Source organism: Condylostylus longicornis, unplaced genomic scaffold (genome assembly GCF_029603195.1).
Source record: "Condylostylus longicornis isolate FDR11 unplaced genomic scaffold, ASM2960319v2 ptg000196l, whole genome shotgun sequence".
Lineage (NCBI taxonomy): Eukaryota > Metazoa > Arthropoda > Insecta > Diptera > Dolichopodidae > Condylostylus > Condylostylus longicornis.
The window spans coordinates 106,834-125,495 of record NW_026578164.1 but is presented as its reverse complement, the minus strand read 5'-3'; the positions used below and the strand labels follow the sequence as shown (position 1 = coordinate 125,495).

Sequence of the window (18,662 nt, the reverse complement as noted above, 5' to 3'; positions counted from 1 at the left end):
AAAATTTTTTTAATGAATTTTTCTGCCTTTAACTCGTTCCTTTGATTACGTCATCCATCTGTTCTGCAGTTGCATGAAGAAATTTCCATTAAGATAAATTAGTAGTGTAATAAGCACATTCTTATTAATTTCGCAACTATGATGTTGTATTAGTAAAATTCATAATTTAATTAGTGCAATAGGCACAATCCTATAAACATATATGTTCTTGTTATTGTGTGTTTCAATAGTAGATTGTATGTAGCAATCCATGTAAACAAAACAAATACTTAGTAATCATGTGAATTACAGTATAAGCAATGTAGAGAACATTTCGTCGGCAATTTCTTCATGCCTCTGTAGCTCAGTTGGTAGAGCGTCCGCCTAGGAAGCGGTAGGTCACTGGTTCGAGTCCAGTTCGAGGAGAAAAATTTTTTTAATGAATTTTTCTGCCTTTAACTCGTTCCTTTGATTACGTCATCCATCTGTTCTGCAGTTGCATGAAGAAATTGCCATTAAGATAAATTAGTAGTGTAATAAGCACATTCTTATTAATTCCGCAACTATGATGTTGTATTAGTAAAATTCATAATATAATTTTAATGTTCTTCGTCGCCTTCTTCTTCTGCTTTAGGATTTTCACCGTTAATATGCGGCAAATTTTTAAAAAAATTATGATATGAAGTATTAACGTATTTTAGTACAAAGAAATAACAAATCATCATATTTGGCGTCAGAAATTGGCAATAAATTATTATATTGTAATGGAATTTGAGAATTTAAATCCACATATTTTTTTGATATTCTGATCCTTTTTGCACGATTTATAATTGTAATAAATTGATAATTTTCTCCAAAAAATATTTATAACATAGTATTATGGGATCCTCATTTGACACAAAAACTTCACGCACTTTACTTATAGCAAACTTTTCATTACATGTGTTTTTAACGAAATTAAGAAAGTTTGATAGTACTTTAAAATTTAAAAGATCATTTTGTGTCATTTCTATCACAACATAAAATGGAGAGTTAATTTTAGAACACCTTATAAGGGAATACCATTGCTCTGGCACAAAAACATCCGTACCTTTTTTCTTTTTTCGATGTTTGCGTGAACGCTATCCCCTTCATTTTGTGTGTGGCCCTTTTCTAAGTATCTATGGGTTATGCTTACGTTATATTTATTTGCAGCCCAAGCATGAAAAGAAAATAAAGTTTTGTTTCGATTTTGGCCAGCCCTATTGTCTGACCAAAAATAGAACTCATTACAGCCTTCTTTTGTCTTCATTTCAGTATACTTTTTTAAACAGCTAGAAACTTCGACGGAGCTTTTTTTCGTAATAATTTCACGGTTTTACTTGCCATACTGTTTATTGTAAAGTTGTAAGTATTGTACTTTCTTTTATAGTAAAAAACCGAAGTTTCAGCTTCGGGCGTTGACAGAAATTTCTGGAAATCGAATACAGCTGCGTCTACGTTCTGGTTTTCTTCTGCCTTTTTTTTATCTCTTATTTTTAACTCTCGAGCATTATTTTTATTTGCCAAATGTTGAAGCTGAGCAGATTTGATTTTACGTCACTTTTCTGAGAATTACTTAAATTATCGTATACCATACAAGTATCACAATGGTCCTTTTTAAACCTTTCACACTGATTTTAAAAAAACCTATGTAAAATTGAGTGTTAAATATATCGCGGTATTGTCTTTCAGTTATTTTGCATTCCTGATTATTTCCTTCAAACGAAGTCTTGAAAAGGCGATACATTTCGCTATATTTAAGTCTCCATCAATATTGGTTTTTGTAACTGATTTTCTCAAGTAATGCGATTCAACAACAGGAAATGATTTGATGCGTTTGACTATTGCTTCCTGGTTTTTAATAACATCATCTTTTAAAATTCTGACATGAAGTCCTCTTTTATTATTGACTAATGATTCATCTTGTATCTTTCGATAACTCGTTTCAATCCATTCGGAATTTATATCAAGCGTATTGAGAAACATTACTCTACAAACTTTTTCCTTTTTGGTTCCTTCAGCAGAAAATATATTTAAAAAGTGGTGCTTATTTCCAGATCTTTCATATTTTCTTATAATTTTGCAGCTCAGTTTTTGCTGGCAAAGAGTGTAAAATTAATTATAAAATTCCACTGCCTATATTTATTTTATAATTTCCAGAAGTTTTCGAAATTTTTCTGACGATCAACCTCATTTATTTTTTTAAAGCATTCCATTTTGCAACTACATGGTTTTTATTTTTTTTTTCTTTTATAGATTTACCAGAAACATTGTCATGTTTTTTTTCAGTATTAAAAGCTTCTTTAGACATTACACTTTTCCATTTATTTTTTAAAACCGGTCGTTTTTTGGAGGTTTTTTTTGAACATTTTCGTTTCGCCGTTTTAACTGATTTCTTACAGGACATTTTTCTGATTCTTTGTTATTTTTTTCGACGTTTAGACATTACACTTTTCGATTTTTTTTTGTGAGGTGGTGACTCACACTCTAAGCTTGAATCTGAGTCTTAACAATCAAAAGGCGGCAAATATTCACTACCGCTATTTTCGAAATCTAAATTTTTTTTAAATGAAGACATCATAATATTACATTAATTATTATAATATATTTTATTAATTTGCGAAAAAAAAGTTATACTAAGTAAATTTCGTATACAATTTCATATACAAAAATTCAATGAGCAGGCTCACTAAAATGAATTTTTCTATTAATCAATGTCATGATATTTCTCAAAACTTGTATTTATAATATATAACTTATATGCATATTTGAAAAACTTTATGTTCAACTTTACTTTATCGTGTGAAAGAATATTCATTCCCGTTAATATTGAAATAATATTGCAGTTGATTAGTATTACTATTTAAAAGTATTTAGGTATTAAATTGAAACTTTACATGTTGAAAATTTAACCCTAAGTTTATATTTAATAAGCTGAATATTTAATTTTTTAGCACTTTTCCAAAAATTTTTTGAAAAAAAGTGCTTATTAGTTTCACTCTGTCCGTCCGTCCGTGTGTTTGTTTACAAAACTTCTACACCCTTAAAGATAGAAAGCTAAAATTTAATACTTGCAGTTATAAGTTAAAACCCTAAAAATGCCATTTTTTAACTATTTAATGCAATGAAAACATAAGCATTTTTGGAATTTTGCAAACGCCGAAAGGCAGTGGCTTGCCTCCCCTAGCGCGGTATACTATAGATTAACTTTAGAAAAACAAAATGGCCGTTCAAATTAACCGTTATCTAAAGTCCGTTTTTTTTTTCAAATTTTTAATGTCGATTTTGTGAAATTTTAAGGGCTTTTAGACATTAATAAATGCTTAATTTCGTTAGTAGAAAATTTTTTTCCATCTCCACCCCCTCTCAAATTATCGCCTCTTGAAATTTGTAAAATTTGAACTTTTGACGCTTTATATTTCGAAAACCGGAAGCTTTTTCAAATTTCTATAAACGCAAAAAGCTAACGGTAAATTCCATGACAATAAAAAATATAATTATTTTTCCTAACTCACACAATTAACCCTTAAAATCGAGCATTATGTTAAACCCACTTTTTATTAATTTTTGCTTTATTTCAAAGACTGTATAAATCGTTCATCCTAAATATATGCAATCCTAGAAATTGTTTCGTTTATGAATGAAAATAATTTTAATGGTGGATACACATAGACTGTATTTTAAAAGCAGTATTTTCACTTGTTGAAGGGAAAAGTGCTACAATACAAACCATTGGTTGGACTCAACTTTATTTTATAGTAGTGTTTAGCATTTAACATATAAATCTTACTTTCTGTAAGATAGTCAGATATCTTACTGAGATAACTGTTGTAATTTAAATATTTGCAGTTGAAAAAAGCGAATCATTACTATTAATCATACATACATATGTATTTGTTACATTAATTATGGGTAACCAATTGCTTACATTTATTGTAGCAAAATTTAATAAAAATTTTTTAGAGTATATATACTTTTAATTGAATAAAATAATTTTTTTTTTAACCTAAACATTTCCTTTATTTGAAAAATTTATTTCTATATGTTTAAAAAATAAATATACATTTATAATTATATATGTATGTACTTAAAATTTCAGTTCTTATTACTCGAACGAAAAATTTTTAAATTTCCAATTTTAATACATATATATCGGCGCTAAAAAGTGACACACTCTTTTTAAATTACCAAACACCTTTACCAACCACATTGTGTATACAATAAGGTAGGTTATGTGATGGTAACAAATTCTTGAAGTCGAGCTTTCAGTGGGAACGCACTTTTCCATAGTAGGGAAGCATAAATAAAATATTTTTAGGGAGATGCCGATCCATCCGTTTGTCGGTGTGTGTACGCGTCTATCTCAAGTTCGGCTGAGCGGATATTGATGAAATTTTATATGTAAGTTTATTGCGACTATATCACGGATTGATTAACTTTTGGAATATATCACACCTCAAAAACTGGATTTTTAGCGGCGATGTTTTACATTTTTCATCATTTTGAAGAAAATATTCAATAGATTTACTTTAAACTTACAAATAAAATTTCATCAAAATCAGTTCAGCCGAATTTGAGATACAATGTATAAAAATTGTTTATTTACACTATACTACATAAAAGGAATTTCCTTTAAAATACCTAAAAAGAAACTTTTCCTTTTAAAATACCTAAAAAAAAAAAACAAATCACAACAACTACAAAAAAAATTTAATTTTTAAATAATATCACATAAAATACTAATCTAATAAATTAATAAAATAAAAATGGCAAACGCTATCACTATTTGAGATCTCATCGCCGAATCAAGATAATTACCTAACTTTAAAGGAAATGGAGACTGTGACCTTAGTGCTTTTATAAGAGATGCAGAAGCATTTATAAATCTGGCACCATACCAAGCATCAGAGGACTATATAACAACTATCATCACAAATAAGTTACAAGTACGGGAGGCTGATTCCATCAGAAAAATTAACGCCACAACAGGCTGAAGTAGTATAAAACCACAGCTAAAAAGACATTTTGCATCCAAGAAAACTACTTAAAATTAAAAGAAATAGCAGAGCAAGTTAAATGTAACAATGTAATAGCCTTGACGATAGCAAGAACGAGACTAGTATTCTGGAAAAATTTTTCAACAAAATACGACGTTCTGAAAGAACGTTTTTACGGGCGAAAAACGTCACCACTCTGGATGACGCTTTTCACGAACTCCAACAAACATTAGGTCCTAGTCCAGCTAGTTTCTATAACCAAAATAATAATAACTTTAATAGACAAAATACTAGTTATAATAGTAGATCGCGTAGTTTTAACAATAATAACTTTAACAATAATAATAACTTTAATTCACGTAATTTTAACAATTCGCGAAACTTTAATAAATTTCACAAACCGCGAAATCCTAATGTAATAACAATGATAATAGAAACTTTTCACAAAATTATAATTTAAATAGAAACTTTTCACAAGATTATAATTTAAATAAGAACATTTCACGTTTTAATACAAATAGCGCAAATTTTAGAAACAATGATAATTACTATGGTGCCAGAAGTTGAAATTATAATAATAGCGATAATCGTCCTTCCGCACCAATAGAAGGTTATGTCAACTTCCTTGGTTATCCATAGCCAGGATACCCAAGAAAGGCTAGGGCCACGCAAACAAATCTGGGGCAAAAAGGAATAATCGCTAAAATCGATTATTGCTAATTTACATAGGAACAGAAATAAAAATTTTCGTAATTTTTTGTCTTCTTATTTTTAATTTCTACGAGTTATTAATAAGATTAAGGTTCAAAAGTGGTTGGTTATATTACAGAACTAACCTCTATTTACGATTGTAAATTTAATTTTTTATTTTTGTCTATTTTGTAGAATTTAAACGACTTTAGCCTTTATTCCAAAATTTTTTTATGTTTATTTAAGAGCTAATACCACTTTGTCGCTTTTTCCAAATTGTTTCGAACAAGTTCAAGATACTAAAGTTTATTTAAGTTTTTGTTCCAAAGTTTTATTTTTATCTAAGCTAGACTTAAGCGATTAGGCCGAAATAATGTTGAGTTTATTAGAAAATTCTCACTTCTTTTAAAATAGTATTTTTATTAATAAAGCGCAATTATGACCAAATTAAAATATATAAAATATGATTACAAATAGAATATACATTATTACAAATTATATTTTACAATATTTACAAGTTATAGTTCTTTTATAACTATAAGTCTTCAGCGTCATCATCAACCAAATCCGGGTGAATATTGACTAAATTGGCTGGCCTTAAATTCTTGTAAAATTCATGAAAACAAGGGTCAATTAAAGGTAACAAATTCATAAGATCCTTGTACTTTGAATATGTCAAAGGCAAAGATAATAATGTATCAGACTTTTTAAGTAGATTAGATACCGATAAACATGAAATAAATACTATGGAAATCGATAATAATAAAAATTTGGAAAGAGAAAGTGAAATGGCTACAATTCATAGTGGCTTCGAAAATTTGGGTGACCACATTCGGATTATAAACAACATTATTAATAAATATTTAACTCAAGTACAATTAGAAGAAATAAAACAAATGAAATTAAAATTAAATATAAAAGATATAGAAAATATTTATAACCGAAAAAGACTTGTCAAACGAAACTTATTTAAAATATTTATTGAAAAGATTTATTACGACTTGCACTACAGACATTTACTTCGAACTCGAAGATAGTAAATATTCCATATTACAGAGGAAATTAATAGAACTATTCAGCAACTGTAAAAAAATAAAATTAGTTAAATGCACCAAATTTGCTCAGGAAATAAATAATGAAGAAGAAATGATCGAAAAAATAAAAAAAAAATACACGAAGATAGTAACCATCGCGGCATTTAGAAAACTTCAACGAATTAAAGACAAGTATTACATTCCAAAATTAAAAGACGTCATTTATAAATATATTAACAATTATGATATTTGCAACTTGGCTAAATATGACAGATAGCCGACTCAATACAAATTCCAAATTTCCGAAAGTCCATCTGAACCAAATCAAATTATCCATGCTGACACATTTTATTTAAAAAAATACATGCATTTTAACAGCAATTGACGAATATACAAAATATCTTTTAATAACAAGATTTTCCGACAAAAATAGCATAACAGTCATTCAAGCTTCAAAGTTGCGAAATTCTTTATTTGGGAAACCAAATAAATTCGCATTTGATAATGAATTTAACAGTTTGAATCTTTTGTAGAGCCGAAGGTATTGAAGTTCACTACATTTCGCCGACAAGAATCTCGGATGAAAAAGCCCATGGTACAGTTATAAAACATATGCGAATCTTGAACATAACGCAACCTGACCCTCGGACACTGAAAGTAAGGTCCTAAAAGCAGTGGAACTTGCAATGGAACCATCCACTCGACAACTAACGTAAGACCTATCGAATTTATCAATGGTAAGACAACCGGCTTCGAAAAAATAAAAACTCTGATGCAGCAAAGGAAAGAAAAAACTATAAGTAACTTAAAAAAAGTAGAAAGGAATTCAAATTACCAAATACTGACGAAATTCTTATAGACAATCCCGCGATAGTACGGTACAAAGAATTACCGAAAAAAATAAAAATTTATAAAAAAATAAAAATTAAAATAAATAATAATAAAAGGATTGACAATAAAAACCATAACATTCATCCACTTCGAATAAAAAAAAAATTAAATTTATAGGTATTAACAATAATACAAATAATAATAACACTACTGATAATAATAAACCCCAGCCAAGCAACGAATATAAACGTTAATAAATTGGAGACCGAAGCTGGATTCACTGTAACACAGCACGAAAACGTTGATATAATCGAAGCTACAACAAAATTATAAACATTATTAATAGAACCAAAATTCAAACTCTTATAAACATAATAGAATGTCAAATAAATACTTTACCGTTCACTATTAATAATTCTAATAAAAATTTTTATAATACATTTAAAAAAAATTAAATTAATAAAACTAACCATTCATTCAAAACCATTTTACCACTGAGATTAAAAAGGGCCCTTATTAACGTTGGAGGATCCTTTCTCAAATGGATCTTCGGGACAATGGACCAAGAAGACAAAAAGAAGTTAAAAACTATTTAAGACTTATAGAACAAAACAATAATTACTTAATTTCAAACTCCAAAAAACAAATCAAAAAAATCTGATGTGGTCACATAGCATCAATCATCAAAAAAATCTGATGCGAACACATAACCGACTGCAATGTGTATTGTCTAGTTAAGTGAAAGTGTTACAGAATATTATAAAAGTGTTTGTTAAATACTTCTTTCCAATTTTCAATGTAAGCTCTTAGTAAAGTTTCGCTTTGTGCTACCCAAATTCCCTGAAATGCTCGCCAGTTAGCTTCGGTAACAACCAGAACTCAAATATCAAATTTTAAGAAATTCCATCGATTCGTTCCGTAGATATGGTGAAAAATGTAAAATCTTCCCGCAGATCAGTTTTCGAGCCGTGATCTTTCCAAAAAATTTATATGTTACTTGTTTTAATACGAAGAATTTAAATATTAAATTTCAATGAAATCGGTTGATTATTTCTCTTTATATACGCAAAAATATATATTTGGCCCGTAGTAAACGTTCAGTTGCTGACACCTGATTTCTTCCAAAAGTTAGGTGGTTTTGCGGACTATCGAGCTGAGCCTATATATAAAATTTCAAGTAAATCGGTTAAATATTTTCTTCAAAATGTTCAAAAATGTAAGACAGGCCCGCTAAAAAGTGCAGTTCCCGAGGCCTGATATATCCCAAAAGTTGATCAATCCGTGTCATGGTGAAAATATACTTACATATAAAATATAATCAAAATCGGTTCAGCAGAACTTGAGATACACGCGTACACACACAGACTGACAGACCGACAGTAAATGTAGTTAATCATTTGCAATATGTTCAAATTGTAACTAATATAAACCTTCTTAACGAGGAAATCGAAGAAATATTTGCAAACAGTATCAGACTGTAGTAAGATCACTATTAAGTCCTGACGAAATCGATGAATAGACCTAATAAAAATTAAAAATTTAAAAAGTTCACTTGCCATTCGCAACAATTCATTAATCTTCATATCACAAATTCCTAACTTGAGCGAAGATAAAGCAAACCATTTCAAAATAATTCCAGTTCCCAACTCAAAATTTCAATAGACATAACTGATGTAACAGTTTTTCGCAACAAAACTTACTATTAACATAGAACGCTCAAAATTATTTTCATCAATTGAAACACAAGAAAATAAATCGGAAATAATAGAAATTGTAATTGGTATGGTTTTAGTCATCAATCAACAACGTAAAATTGACTCACAATTGCAGTAAATCTATATTATACAAGCCAAATCCGATTGAGCAACTATCGAGTATTTTCGTTCATATCCTTTATCTCCGGAAGAATAACATAGAAAAAGAAAACGAAAAAAACAAAAAAAAAGTAATTCTGAATTATGCCAACATTTTAGGTATGTATATCATAATATAAATTGTATACAGATTTCTTGCAGAACTTTTTTATTTCTCATAAGTTTAATAAGTCTGTTACGCAGCGCAGAGGCGATAACATTCGTTTCTGTACAATTTATTCTTAATATTATTGTTTTGTAAAATAAAGTAACACTCTAAAAAGGTTTTACTCATAAACGTAAGTAGACTAAAAAGTTGTTATGCATTTATCTGTAAAATATGCTGGTATTATGTGTAAAATATGATATGACAATAGAGTGCATATGACAGTAGTAATTTTCAGCCCAAATGTGCGAACTGCAATGAGGCACACCCTGCTAGCTATCGAGGTTGTTTGTTTCCAAAAGAATTGCAAAAGCGAAGATTAAAAAAGAATAAAGCTAAACAAAATCTAGTTAAATTTAAAAGAAAAGAGCTCCAAAAATAGTGAGAATAACGACACCTAGCAAGGTGTTAAAGGGAGTATCGTATTCACAAGTGCTTCAAAGCAAAACCCCGCAAAACAGTAAAAAGAAGGAAAATGAGAACAAAACCCCACAACTAAAAAGAACTGACGCAGACATTATGCAAAATTTAATGATACATAGTATATTGATTAGAATTGACGAGATCTCTAAAAGATTATTAAAAATAGAAAATAGATACACTGAGGTGTATACGGGGACACCAAAGAAATTAAGAAAAGATGTACGTAAATGAGGTACGTATAGTAACTTGGAATGCTAATGGTGTTCTTAATAAGAAACATGAATTGGAGGTTTTTCTCAAAACGAGAAATGAAGATATTTGTTTGCTGTCGGAGGCTCATTTGACATATTATACGGGCCTTAAAATAAAAGGCTATGGTTGCTATAAAACGGAGATTTTTTAGCGTAGGAGTGACACTCTCCCACTGTTGAAGGAAAAAGGCAGATAGAGCCGTCCTTCTTCGTCTTTCGAGATTTTTTCACCTAGTAGAAAAAAATGCATTTATATTATGTTATAATAGAAAAAAAATCTGATGTAGTCAGCACATAACCGACCGCATTGTGCATTATCTAGTTAAGTGAAAGTGTTACAGAATATTATAAAAATGCCTGTTAATTACCTCTTTAAAAATTTAGGACATTAGTAAGCTTATAGTTAACATACCTAGAAAAATGTAAATTTGGCTCTTAACAGAGTTTCACTTTGTGCCACCCGAATTCCCTGAAATGCTCGTCAGTTAGTTTCGGTAACAACCAGAACTCAAATATCAAATTTCAAGAAATTCTATCAATTAGTTCCGTAGATATGGTGAAAAATGTAAAATCGGCCCGCAGATCAGTTTTCGAGCCCTGATATTTCCAAAAAATTAATATGTTCATTATTTTAATACGAGGAATTCAAATATTAAATTTCAATGAAATCGGTTCATTATTTCTCTTTATATACGCAAAAATGTATATTTGGCCCGTAGTAAACGTCTAGTTGCTGACGCCTGATTTCTTCCAAAAGTTAGGAGGTTTTGGGACCGGTCGAGCGAAGCTTATATATGAAATTTCAAGCAAATCGGTTGAATAGTTTCTTCAAGTTCCCGAGGTCTGATATATACCAAAAGTTGATCGATCCGTGCCATGGTGGAAACAAACTTACATATAAAATTTCATCAAAATCGGTTCAGCCGAACTTGAGATACACGCGTGCACACACAGACCGACAGACCGACAGACCGACAAACCGACAGACGGACAGACCGACAGACCGACAGACCGACGGACCGACAGACCGACAGGTTGCTAAAAATAGTTTATTTACACTTCCCTACTATGGAGAAGTACGTTCCCACCGAAAACTCGATATGCAAAATTTGTTGCCATCACATAACCTACCTATTGTATACACAATACGGTCGGTAATAATGTAAGTAGTATAATAGTACTTCTCCTATTGATTTCATATATAAAAATAACGTGAGTGAATGAAAGGCTATTTTCCCGGTAGCACTTCTACGAACAATCCAATATACAAAAAAAAAAGCTCGAGCTATTAAAAACAAAAACAATAAAATAAAAAATAAAAATTATCAGCAATGCATTTAGTGAGAATTAAAAAAAAGAGAGAAACTGCGAAAAAAACAACAAAATAAATTACAATGCAAGTTTGCATGCATTGAAATGTCGATCAGAAAGCATAATAAGAGAGATATCGCGAAAATAAAAACATCAATACAAATTCAAATAAAATAGCAATATGAATAGCAATGGAATGTCAGCAAAGTTTCGATGCTGATAATGTATAATTTTTAAAAAAACAAAAATATGCATCGCAATGTAATATGCACAAAACCACGTTGTTGTTGATGAACAAGCTGAAACAAGAAAGCTTTTGTAACAAAAATCAAATTGTAAAAAAAGAATCACAAAATGAACAGAAAAAAACCTGAATAAAAAATGTAGTATTTAAAAGTAAGTTAGATTAGTTATGATTTTTTAAAATTAAACTGAAAGTGTACCTATATTAAGAAAACGTAAATTATGAAAATATTTAAAGCAAAAACTTCTTTTCAATGTAATTCTTGCATTAAGATATAAGAGATATTTTTTTTATTTTGCAGGCGGTAAGAGGTAGTCGATACCGTTAGCCTTTAACGTTTATAAAAAAAAGATGATAATATCTGCATGCATTATGTTTGTTTTTTAATACAAAAATAATGAACCTGAAAATATTGCTGTAAATTTTATAAGAAAAAGACAAATTTTTCATTTTTTAAGTTTTTTATTGCATTAAAATATGAATCAGTGATTATTATTTAATTTTGAGGTTAAAAAAAATGTATTTTATTCTTTTTTAGATTTTACTTTAAAATATTACAAAATTAAAATCAGCTTTCTATTCCTCTTCAAAGAATTTCAAAATTGGTGTTTGAAATTCCGTATCGTCTCGCCCCGTCATGACCATTTTTAACTTAGGAGATATGGTGTAATCCGTTATTTTCTTGACAGTAATAAATGCAGAGTATCTGCTCGGTAAAAAATATTGGTGGGTGTCTGTTTCGAGTAGAACTTTCTTCCCATATTTAGTTTTAATAACAACGGCTTTTGTTATACTGTAAACCTTGTGAAGTTCCAAGTCCTCGCTTTTCATCAAAGGCTTGTATGATGACACATTTGACGCTTCTTTTAACAATTCGTTGAAATTCTAGTTTTGAAAAGAAAATAAAAGTTAGATTTTTCTATAATGTATTAAAAATAGATATAAAATTTTTTGGATTAGAATAACTTACCATTTCAGAAAAATAGGAATTAATTTTTTTTTTATCGAACGCTCTTAAGTGTTAAAAGTGTTTTATGCTTATTCCTTAGAACAGATGTCTTTTTATACTACAAAGGTGCTTCAAGATGCAAAAAAAACTGGAAATGGTTAATTATTTTATGCAACATTAAAATTTATGGTGTGTTTTTGTAATACGATTTGTTTAATTTACATTTGTGATTTCCCTCCTTAAAAAAATAATTTTTTCTTAAATGGAATTAATATACCCCAATTAAGTTAAGAAAAATGTTTGGTATAAAAGCAGTAGGATTTTTGTCTTTTAAATATCAGTATTATTTTGATTTTACGAAGTCAACTAATTTTGGTAGAATACTACAAAAGACAACCTAAGTTTAAAGTTCAGCTGAGTCTGGCTGAACGGTATTCTAATTAAAAAAGTTGATTAAACGTTACTTTTTCGAAAAAAGTTGCTTGAACGGTCTTGTTAAAAAAGTGTTCAGTAATTTTTAAATTATTATTTTATTTCAAATTATTACTGAAGTTTTAAAGAAATAAAATTTGTGAAACAAATTATTTGTGCTTTTTTTTTTTTAAAAATGTTTGATGAACTAACTCCAGAGCAAAAAAAAATACTTTTGCAAGCCTGGAAAGAGTTAGATGAATGTTTTAAAAGAAACAATCATGATATAAAACAGCTTCCTCACACGGATGAGGAAAGAAAAAATTACTTTAAAGATTTTACGGAAGAAGAATGGAAAGCTTTTTCCGAACTAAAAATAAGTGATAAAAATGAATAAAGCGAAGTAAAAAAGAAAACAAAATATAAAAAAAGTACAAAAACAGAAAAAAATAAGAAAAATAAAAAAAATAAAGAAAAAATAAAAAAATAAAGTTAAAAAAAGAAGGAATAAAAAAAGAAAATAAAAATAAAAATTTATATTTAATTTTCACGCAGAAAAAAAGGATTTCCAGTACACAAAAGGTGATTTTTGTAAAAATATATTGAATTGTTTATTAATATTAAAAATCTTTATTAAAAATAAAGTATAATAGTATTTTGTTATAATATACCTAGTACTTCAAAAAATAAAATAATGTTTAGTGCACATAAGATTGATGTGAAATTTTTTTTTCCACTTTTCCCTGCAATTACCAAATTCTTAAATATAATAGTAAAAGCCAAATTTTGAAATATCTTAGTTTAAAATTTTGCTTTTTTTTTAGAAAAAAATAAATTACAAAACAGACAAATTAAAAAAATGGATCCGGTAAATAAATTAATTTTAAAAAACTTACATTTTCTGTATTAATTATATTTTTTTATTTTAGATAAATTTAATAGAAACATTTTTTATTAAATTTTCCGAGTTTGTGACCGATTTCACAAACAATTTTATTCTAAGGAACAGAAATGCTGAGCAGCCTGCGTCCAACCATTTGGAAGAAGAGGTCGGGGAAAACATTGATTCAATTTCTGAAGCGGAAAACATTCCTCAAAATAATTTGGAAAACGAAAAAACTCAAAATAATTTGGAAAACGAAATTATACAAAAAGGAGAAGGTTCAAATTTGGTAAACGTTATACACCAAATAGAAAAGTTCAATAAAAAATTTGGTGTAATAACTAAGGAAATAACTTTTAAATTTAAGGACTTTGACGATGAAAAGGAATCTTTGTTTGACCACTTGAATAAGTGTTTCAAAAAATTAATTATGATTGTAACACAAGGTCGTGACAAACAGGATTTAATTGGACTCAAAATAGCTATTCCAAGCATGGAAAATACAAAACCCATCGGTTTGAGTTTTAGAAAAATTGAAACTTTAGATTCCAATTCCATTTTAGATTTGTTTTCATCGGTTTCCCAATCAAATACCAATTACATGATTACCGATTTATTAAAAATATCCGCTACAATTGTGCAAGTACCATCAGGAAAGGGGCGTGTTAAAATATCATTTTTATCAGATACTGAAATTTTAGAAAAAAAAGGAAGAAGTATTGTTGATAAAGGGAAAACTAATGATAATACATGTTTACCGCGATCTATATGGGTCGGTAAGATTCTAGCTGATCAAGTTAGTGATACAATCAAAAAAAAATATTTAAGAAAAAATTCGAAAATACTAAACTGTAAAGTAAAAATGTTATGTAATAAAGCCAAAGTAGATATTAATAAAAAAAATGAGTGCGACATTGGGGATATTTTTAAATTTCAGAAATATTTAAAAAATTATAATATATTTTTATACAAAAATAAAAAAGATTTCAACGAAAAATTATTTTTCGCAATACTAACCTCAAAAGAATAAATTTGTTTTATTTAGAAAATATGAAGCATTTTATAACTATAAAAAATGTTTGTAAATTTTTTAGCAAACAATACGAATGTAAATTTTGTTTCACATTGTATGACAACAGCCACATTTGTCCACTAGAATGTAAATATTGCTTAAGAAATCCTCCTTGCGATTTTGTAAATGACAATTTTATAAAGTGTATGGATTGCAACCGTCGTTTTAGAGGTCAAATATGTTTTGCAAACCACAAAAAATTAAATTCCTATAAAAACTTTTCTGTATGTTCGCAAATACAAATTTGTCAAAAATGTTTTAAATATTTTGATTTGCAAAAACGAAAACATATCTGCGATGAAAAATATTGTTCAACATGTGGAAAATTTGTTGAAAAAGATCACTTGTGTTACATACAAAAATATAAAAAAAATCCTCCTAAACATTTCTTTATAGTTTTTTTCGATTTAGAATGTACACAAGAAACAAAAAAAAAAACCGCATTTTTACATGAACCTAATTTATGTGCTGCACACTTAGTTTGCAATTTATGTTGGAAGGAAAATGAAAGTAATTTTGAATGTATGAAATGTAAAAAACGGACATACATTTTTGAAAATTGTGCTAAAGAAACATGCATAACAAAATTTCTAAATTTTCTCTTAAAAATTACTACAGATCAATCAAGAAAAATTTGTTGTATAGCACATAATTTCAAAAGTTATGATGGGCAATTTATTGTAAGTGAACTTTTACAAAGAAATAAGCCAGTACCGATTATGGGAGGAAATAAAATTTTGAAAGTAACTTTTAACCACAATATTATTTTTATAGATTCCCTTAATTTCTTACCAATACCTTTGTCCAAATTTACTTCAGCTTTTGGTCTTGATAAAAATGAGGTTAAAGGTTATTATCCTTATTTATTTAACACGAAAGCAAACTATAATTATGTTGGAGAAATTCCAAGCACTGAAATGTTTGCTTTGAATAATTTTAACTCACATGAGCTAGAAAAATTTTATTTATGGTACAACAACTTGAAGAAATCAAATTATGTTTACAATTACAGAGAAGAGTTAATAAAATATTGCATCCAAGATGTAAATGTATTACGTCAGGGATGCTTAAAATTTATGAATGATTACCTTCAATTATTGAATATTAACCCTTTCTTTGAAACCTTTACTTTAGCACAAGCTTGTTTGACTGCATACCAAAAACATTTTCTAAAAGAAAACACCTTAGGTGTAACTCCCATTAACAATTATAGTAAAAAAAAAAATCAATCTTTAATTGGCCTAATGCGGCTTGAATTCAAAAATCAAGCTAGCTGTGGTAAAATTAAATATGAATATGATTTACCAGATTGCAACTTTACAGTAGACGGCTTTAATCCAAACACAAATACGGTTTATGAATTTTTAGGATGCTTTTACCATGGATGCGAAGACTGTTTCTTCGATAGAAATTTAGTTGTCCATGGGTATAAAATGCAGGCTAGGTTTGAAAATGCTATGTGCAAAATAGCAGTTTTAAAACAAAGTGGATATAATGTGTGCTGTGAATGGGAATGTAAATTTAAACAATTTTTAGAAATCAATCCAAAAATAAAAATTGATTTAAAAAATACTTCTTTGATTTTACTTAACTCAATTGATGCTCGAGGTGCTATTTTTGGAGGTCGCACCGAAGTATTTAAATTATACTATAAAATCCAAGCAAATGAAAAAATTTGCTACTATGACTTCACTTCCCTCTACCCATATGTAAACAAAAATTGTAAATATCCAATATTACATCCTAAAATTTATAATTCTCAAGAATGTTTACAATTTGAAAATGATATCAGTAAAATAGACGGTTTAATTAAATGTGCGGTTCTACCACCGCAAAACTTATGGCTGCCAATCTTACCAATCCGCGCTAACAACAAAATGTTGATGGTTTTATGTCGCTCATGCGCGGAAATGGAAAATGTGTTGTATAAATGTACTCACAACGATAAAGAAAGAATGCTTTTTGGCACATGGACGGATATGGAATTAAAATTAAGTGTGAAATACGGGTACACAATAATAGAAATACATGAAATTTGGCATTATGATTGCGAAACTTATGATTCAATATCTAAAACAGGTGGACTTTTTACTGACTACATGAATTTTTTTATAAAATACAAGACTGAGGGTTCTGGTTATCCAACTGGTATACAAACTAAATCTGAACAAGACGCATACATAAAGGATTTTTTTGAAAATGAAGGTGTGATGTTAGATAAATCAAAAATTGCTCTCAATCCTTCACTGCGAAATCTGGCGAAACTAAAATTAAATTCATTTTGGGGAAAACTAATACAACGAAATGACCGTCATTCAACAACTGTTGTACAAACCATCACACAATTTCATAATTTAATACATTCAAGCGGTATATCAGTATCGGACATATTTACTGCCAGCGAGCACCAGGTGTGGATCAACTGGAAATACAATTATCCTGAATTGAATCCCGTTCTCAAAAATCAATGTTTAATAGTTGGAGCCTTTACGACAGCGCATGCTCGATGCTTATTGTATAATGAAATAACCAAAATTGGAAAAAATCTTTTGTATTGCGATACGGATTCTATGATTTTTGTTCAGCATACTGATAATGAGTATGACTTAAAGACAGGTTGTCAAATGTCTACAAATACATTTTTGCGCGATTACTAACAATTTTTTAATTGTTACAGGTACTTTAATTGGAGATTTAACTAACGAATTTACATCATACGGAAAGAATGTTTACGGCACAGAATTTGTATCAACAGGACCCAAAAGTTATTCATATCGTTATTATAACCCGGACACTGACAAATACGGAGAAGTTGTTAAATGTAAAGGAATAACAAGTAATAAAAATGGAACATCACTAAATTTTGAGCACATGAAACAAATAGTTACCGATCCTTTTGGAAGCAATAATTTGTATTTCGTAACACCAAACAAAATTAAGCGTAAGAAACATTTTCACGTTACTTCAGAAGATGAAAAGAAAAAATTTGGCTTTACATTTACGAAACGTGCTTGCCGTGATAATTTTGAAACAATTCCTTATGGTTTCTTAAACAGTTAAAAAAAAGGTAGGTACACATAAAAATTTTGTATATAAATTCGTGAGTTTAAAATAATAAAACTTCATTTTTATTTTTACATGTACCGAAGAAACATGGCACAAAATGTATTAATAGCAGATCTACAATTTATAGTCGGAAGTAATAATGAACTTTCCCTAAAAGAAATGGCAACGATTGATACCAACTCAATTATCTCAAAATTATACCACTTTAAACCTCCGTATCGTCAGGAAAAACTAGATTCAGTAGCAAGGGGGCAAAACGCATACAACCTAAGACATGTCAACGGTTTGAATTGGATTGACGGTAATATTAATTACAGTGAAATTTCTACAATCATGGGAAGTTTTTCGTCTTACGATAAAGTTTATGTAAAAGGAGTTCAAAAGAAAACGTTTTTGGAAAAATATTTGCTACCCCAGGTTATTAATTTGGATGATGAAATACCACCTTTAGATAAATTAAAAAATTATGAATCATTCTGTG

At 28.8% G+C, this 18,662-nt stretch overlaps 1 protein-coding gene across 1 annotated transcript; it reads left to right on the top strand.

Moving 5' to 3' along the window:
• Positions 1-13,356: 13,356 nt before the first annotated feature.
• Positions 13,357-18,175, top strand: LOC129616406 (uncharacterized). The gene is made up of 5 exons (XM_055532030.1): positions 13,357-13,540; positions 14,316-14,705; positions 15,734-16,630; positions 16,724-17,731; positions 17,793-18,175. The coding sequence occupies exons 1-5, from the start codon at positions 13,357-13,359 to the stop codon at positions 18,173-18,175; spliced, it is 2,862 nt and encodes a 953-aa protein (XP_055388005.1).
• Positions 18,176-18,662: the final 487 nt, after the last annotated feature.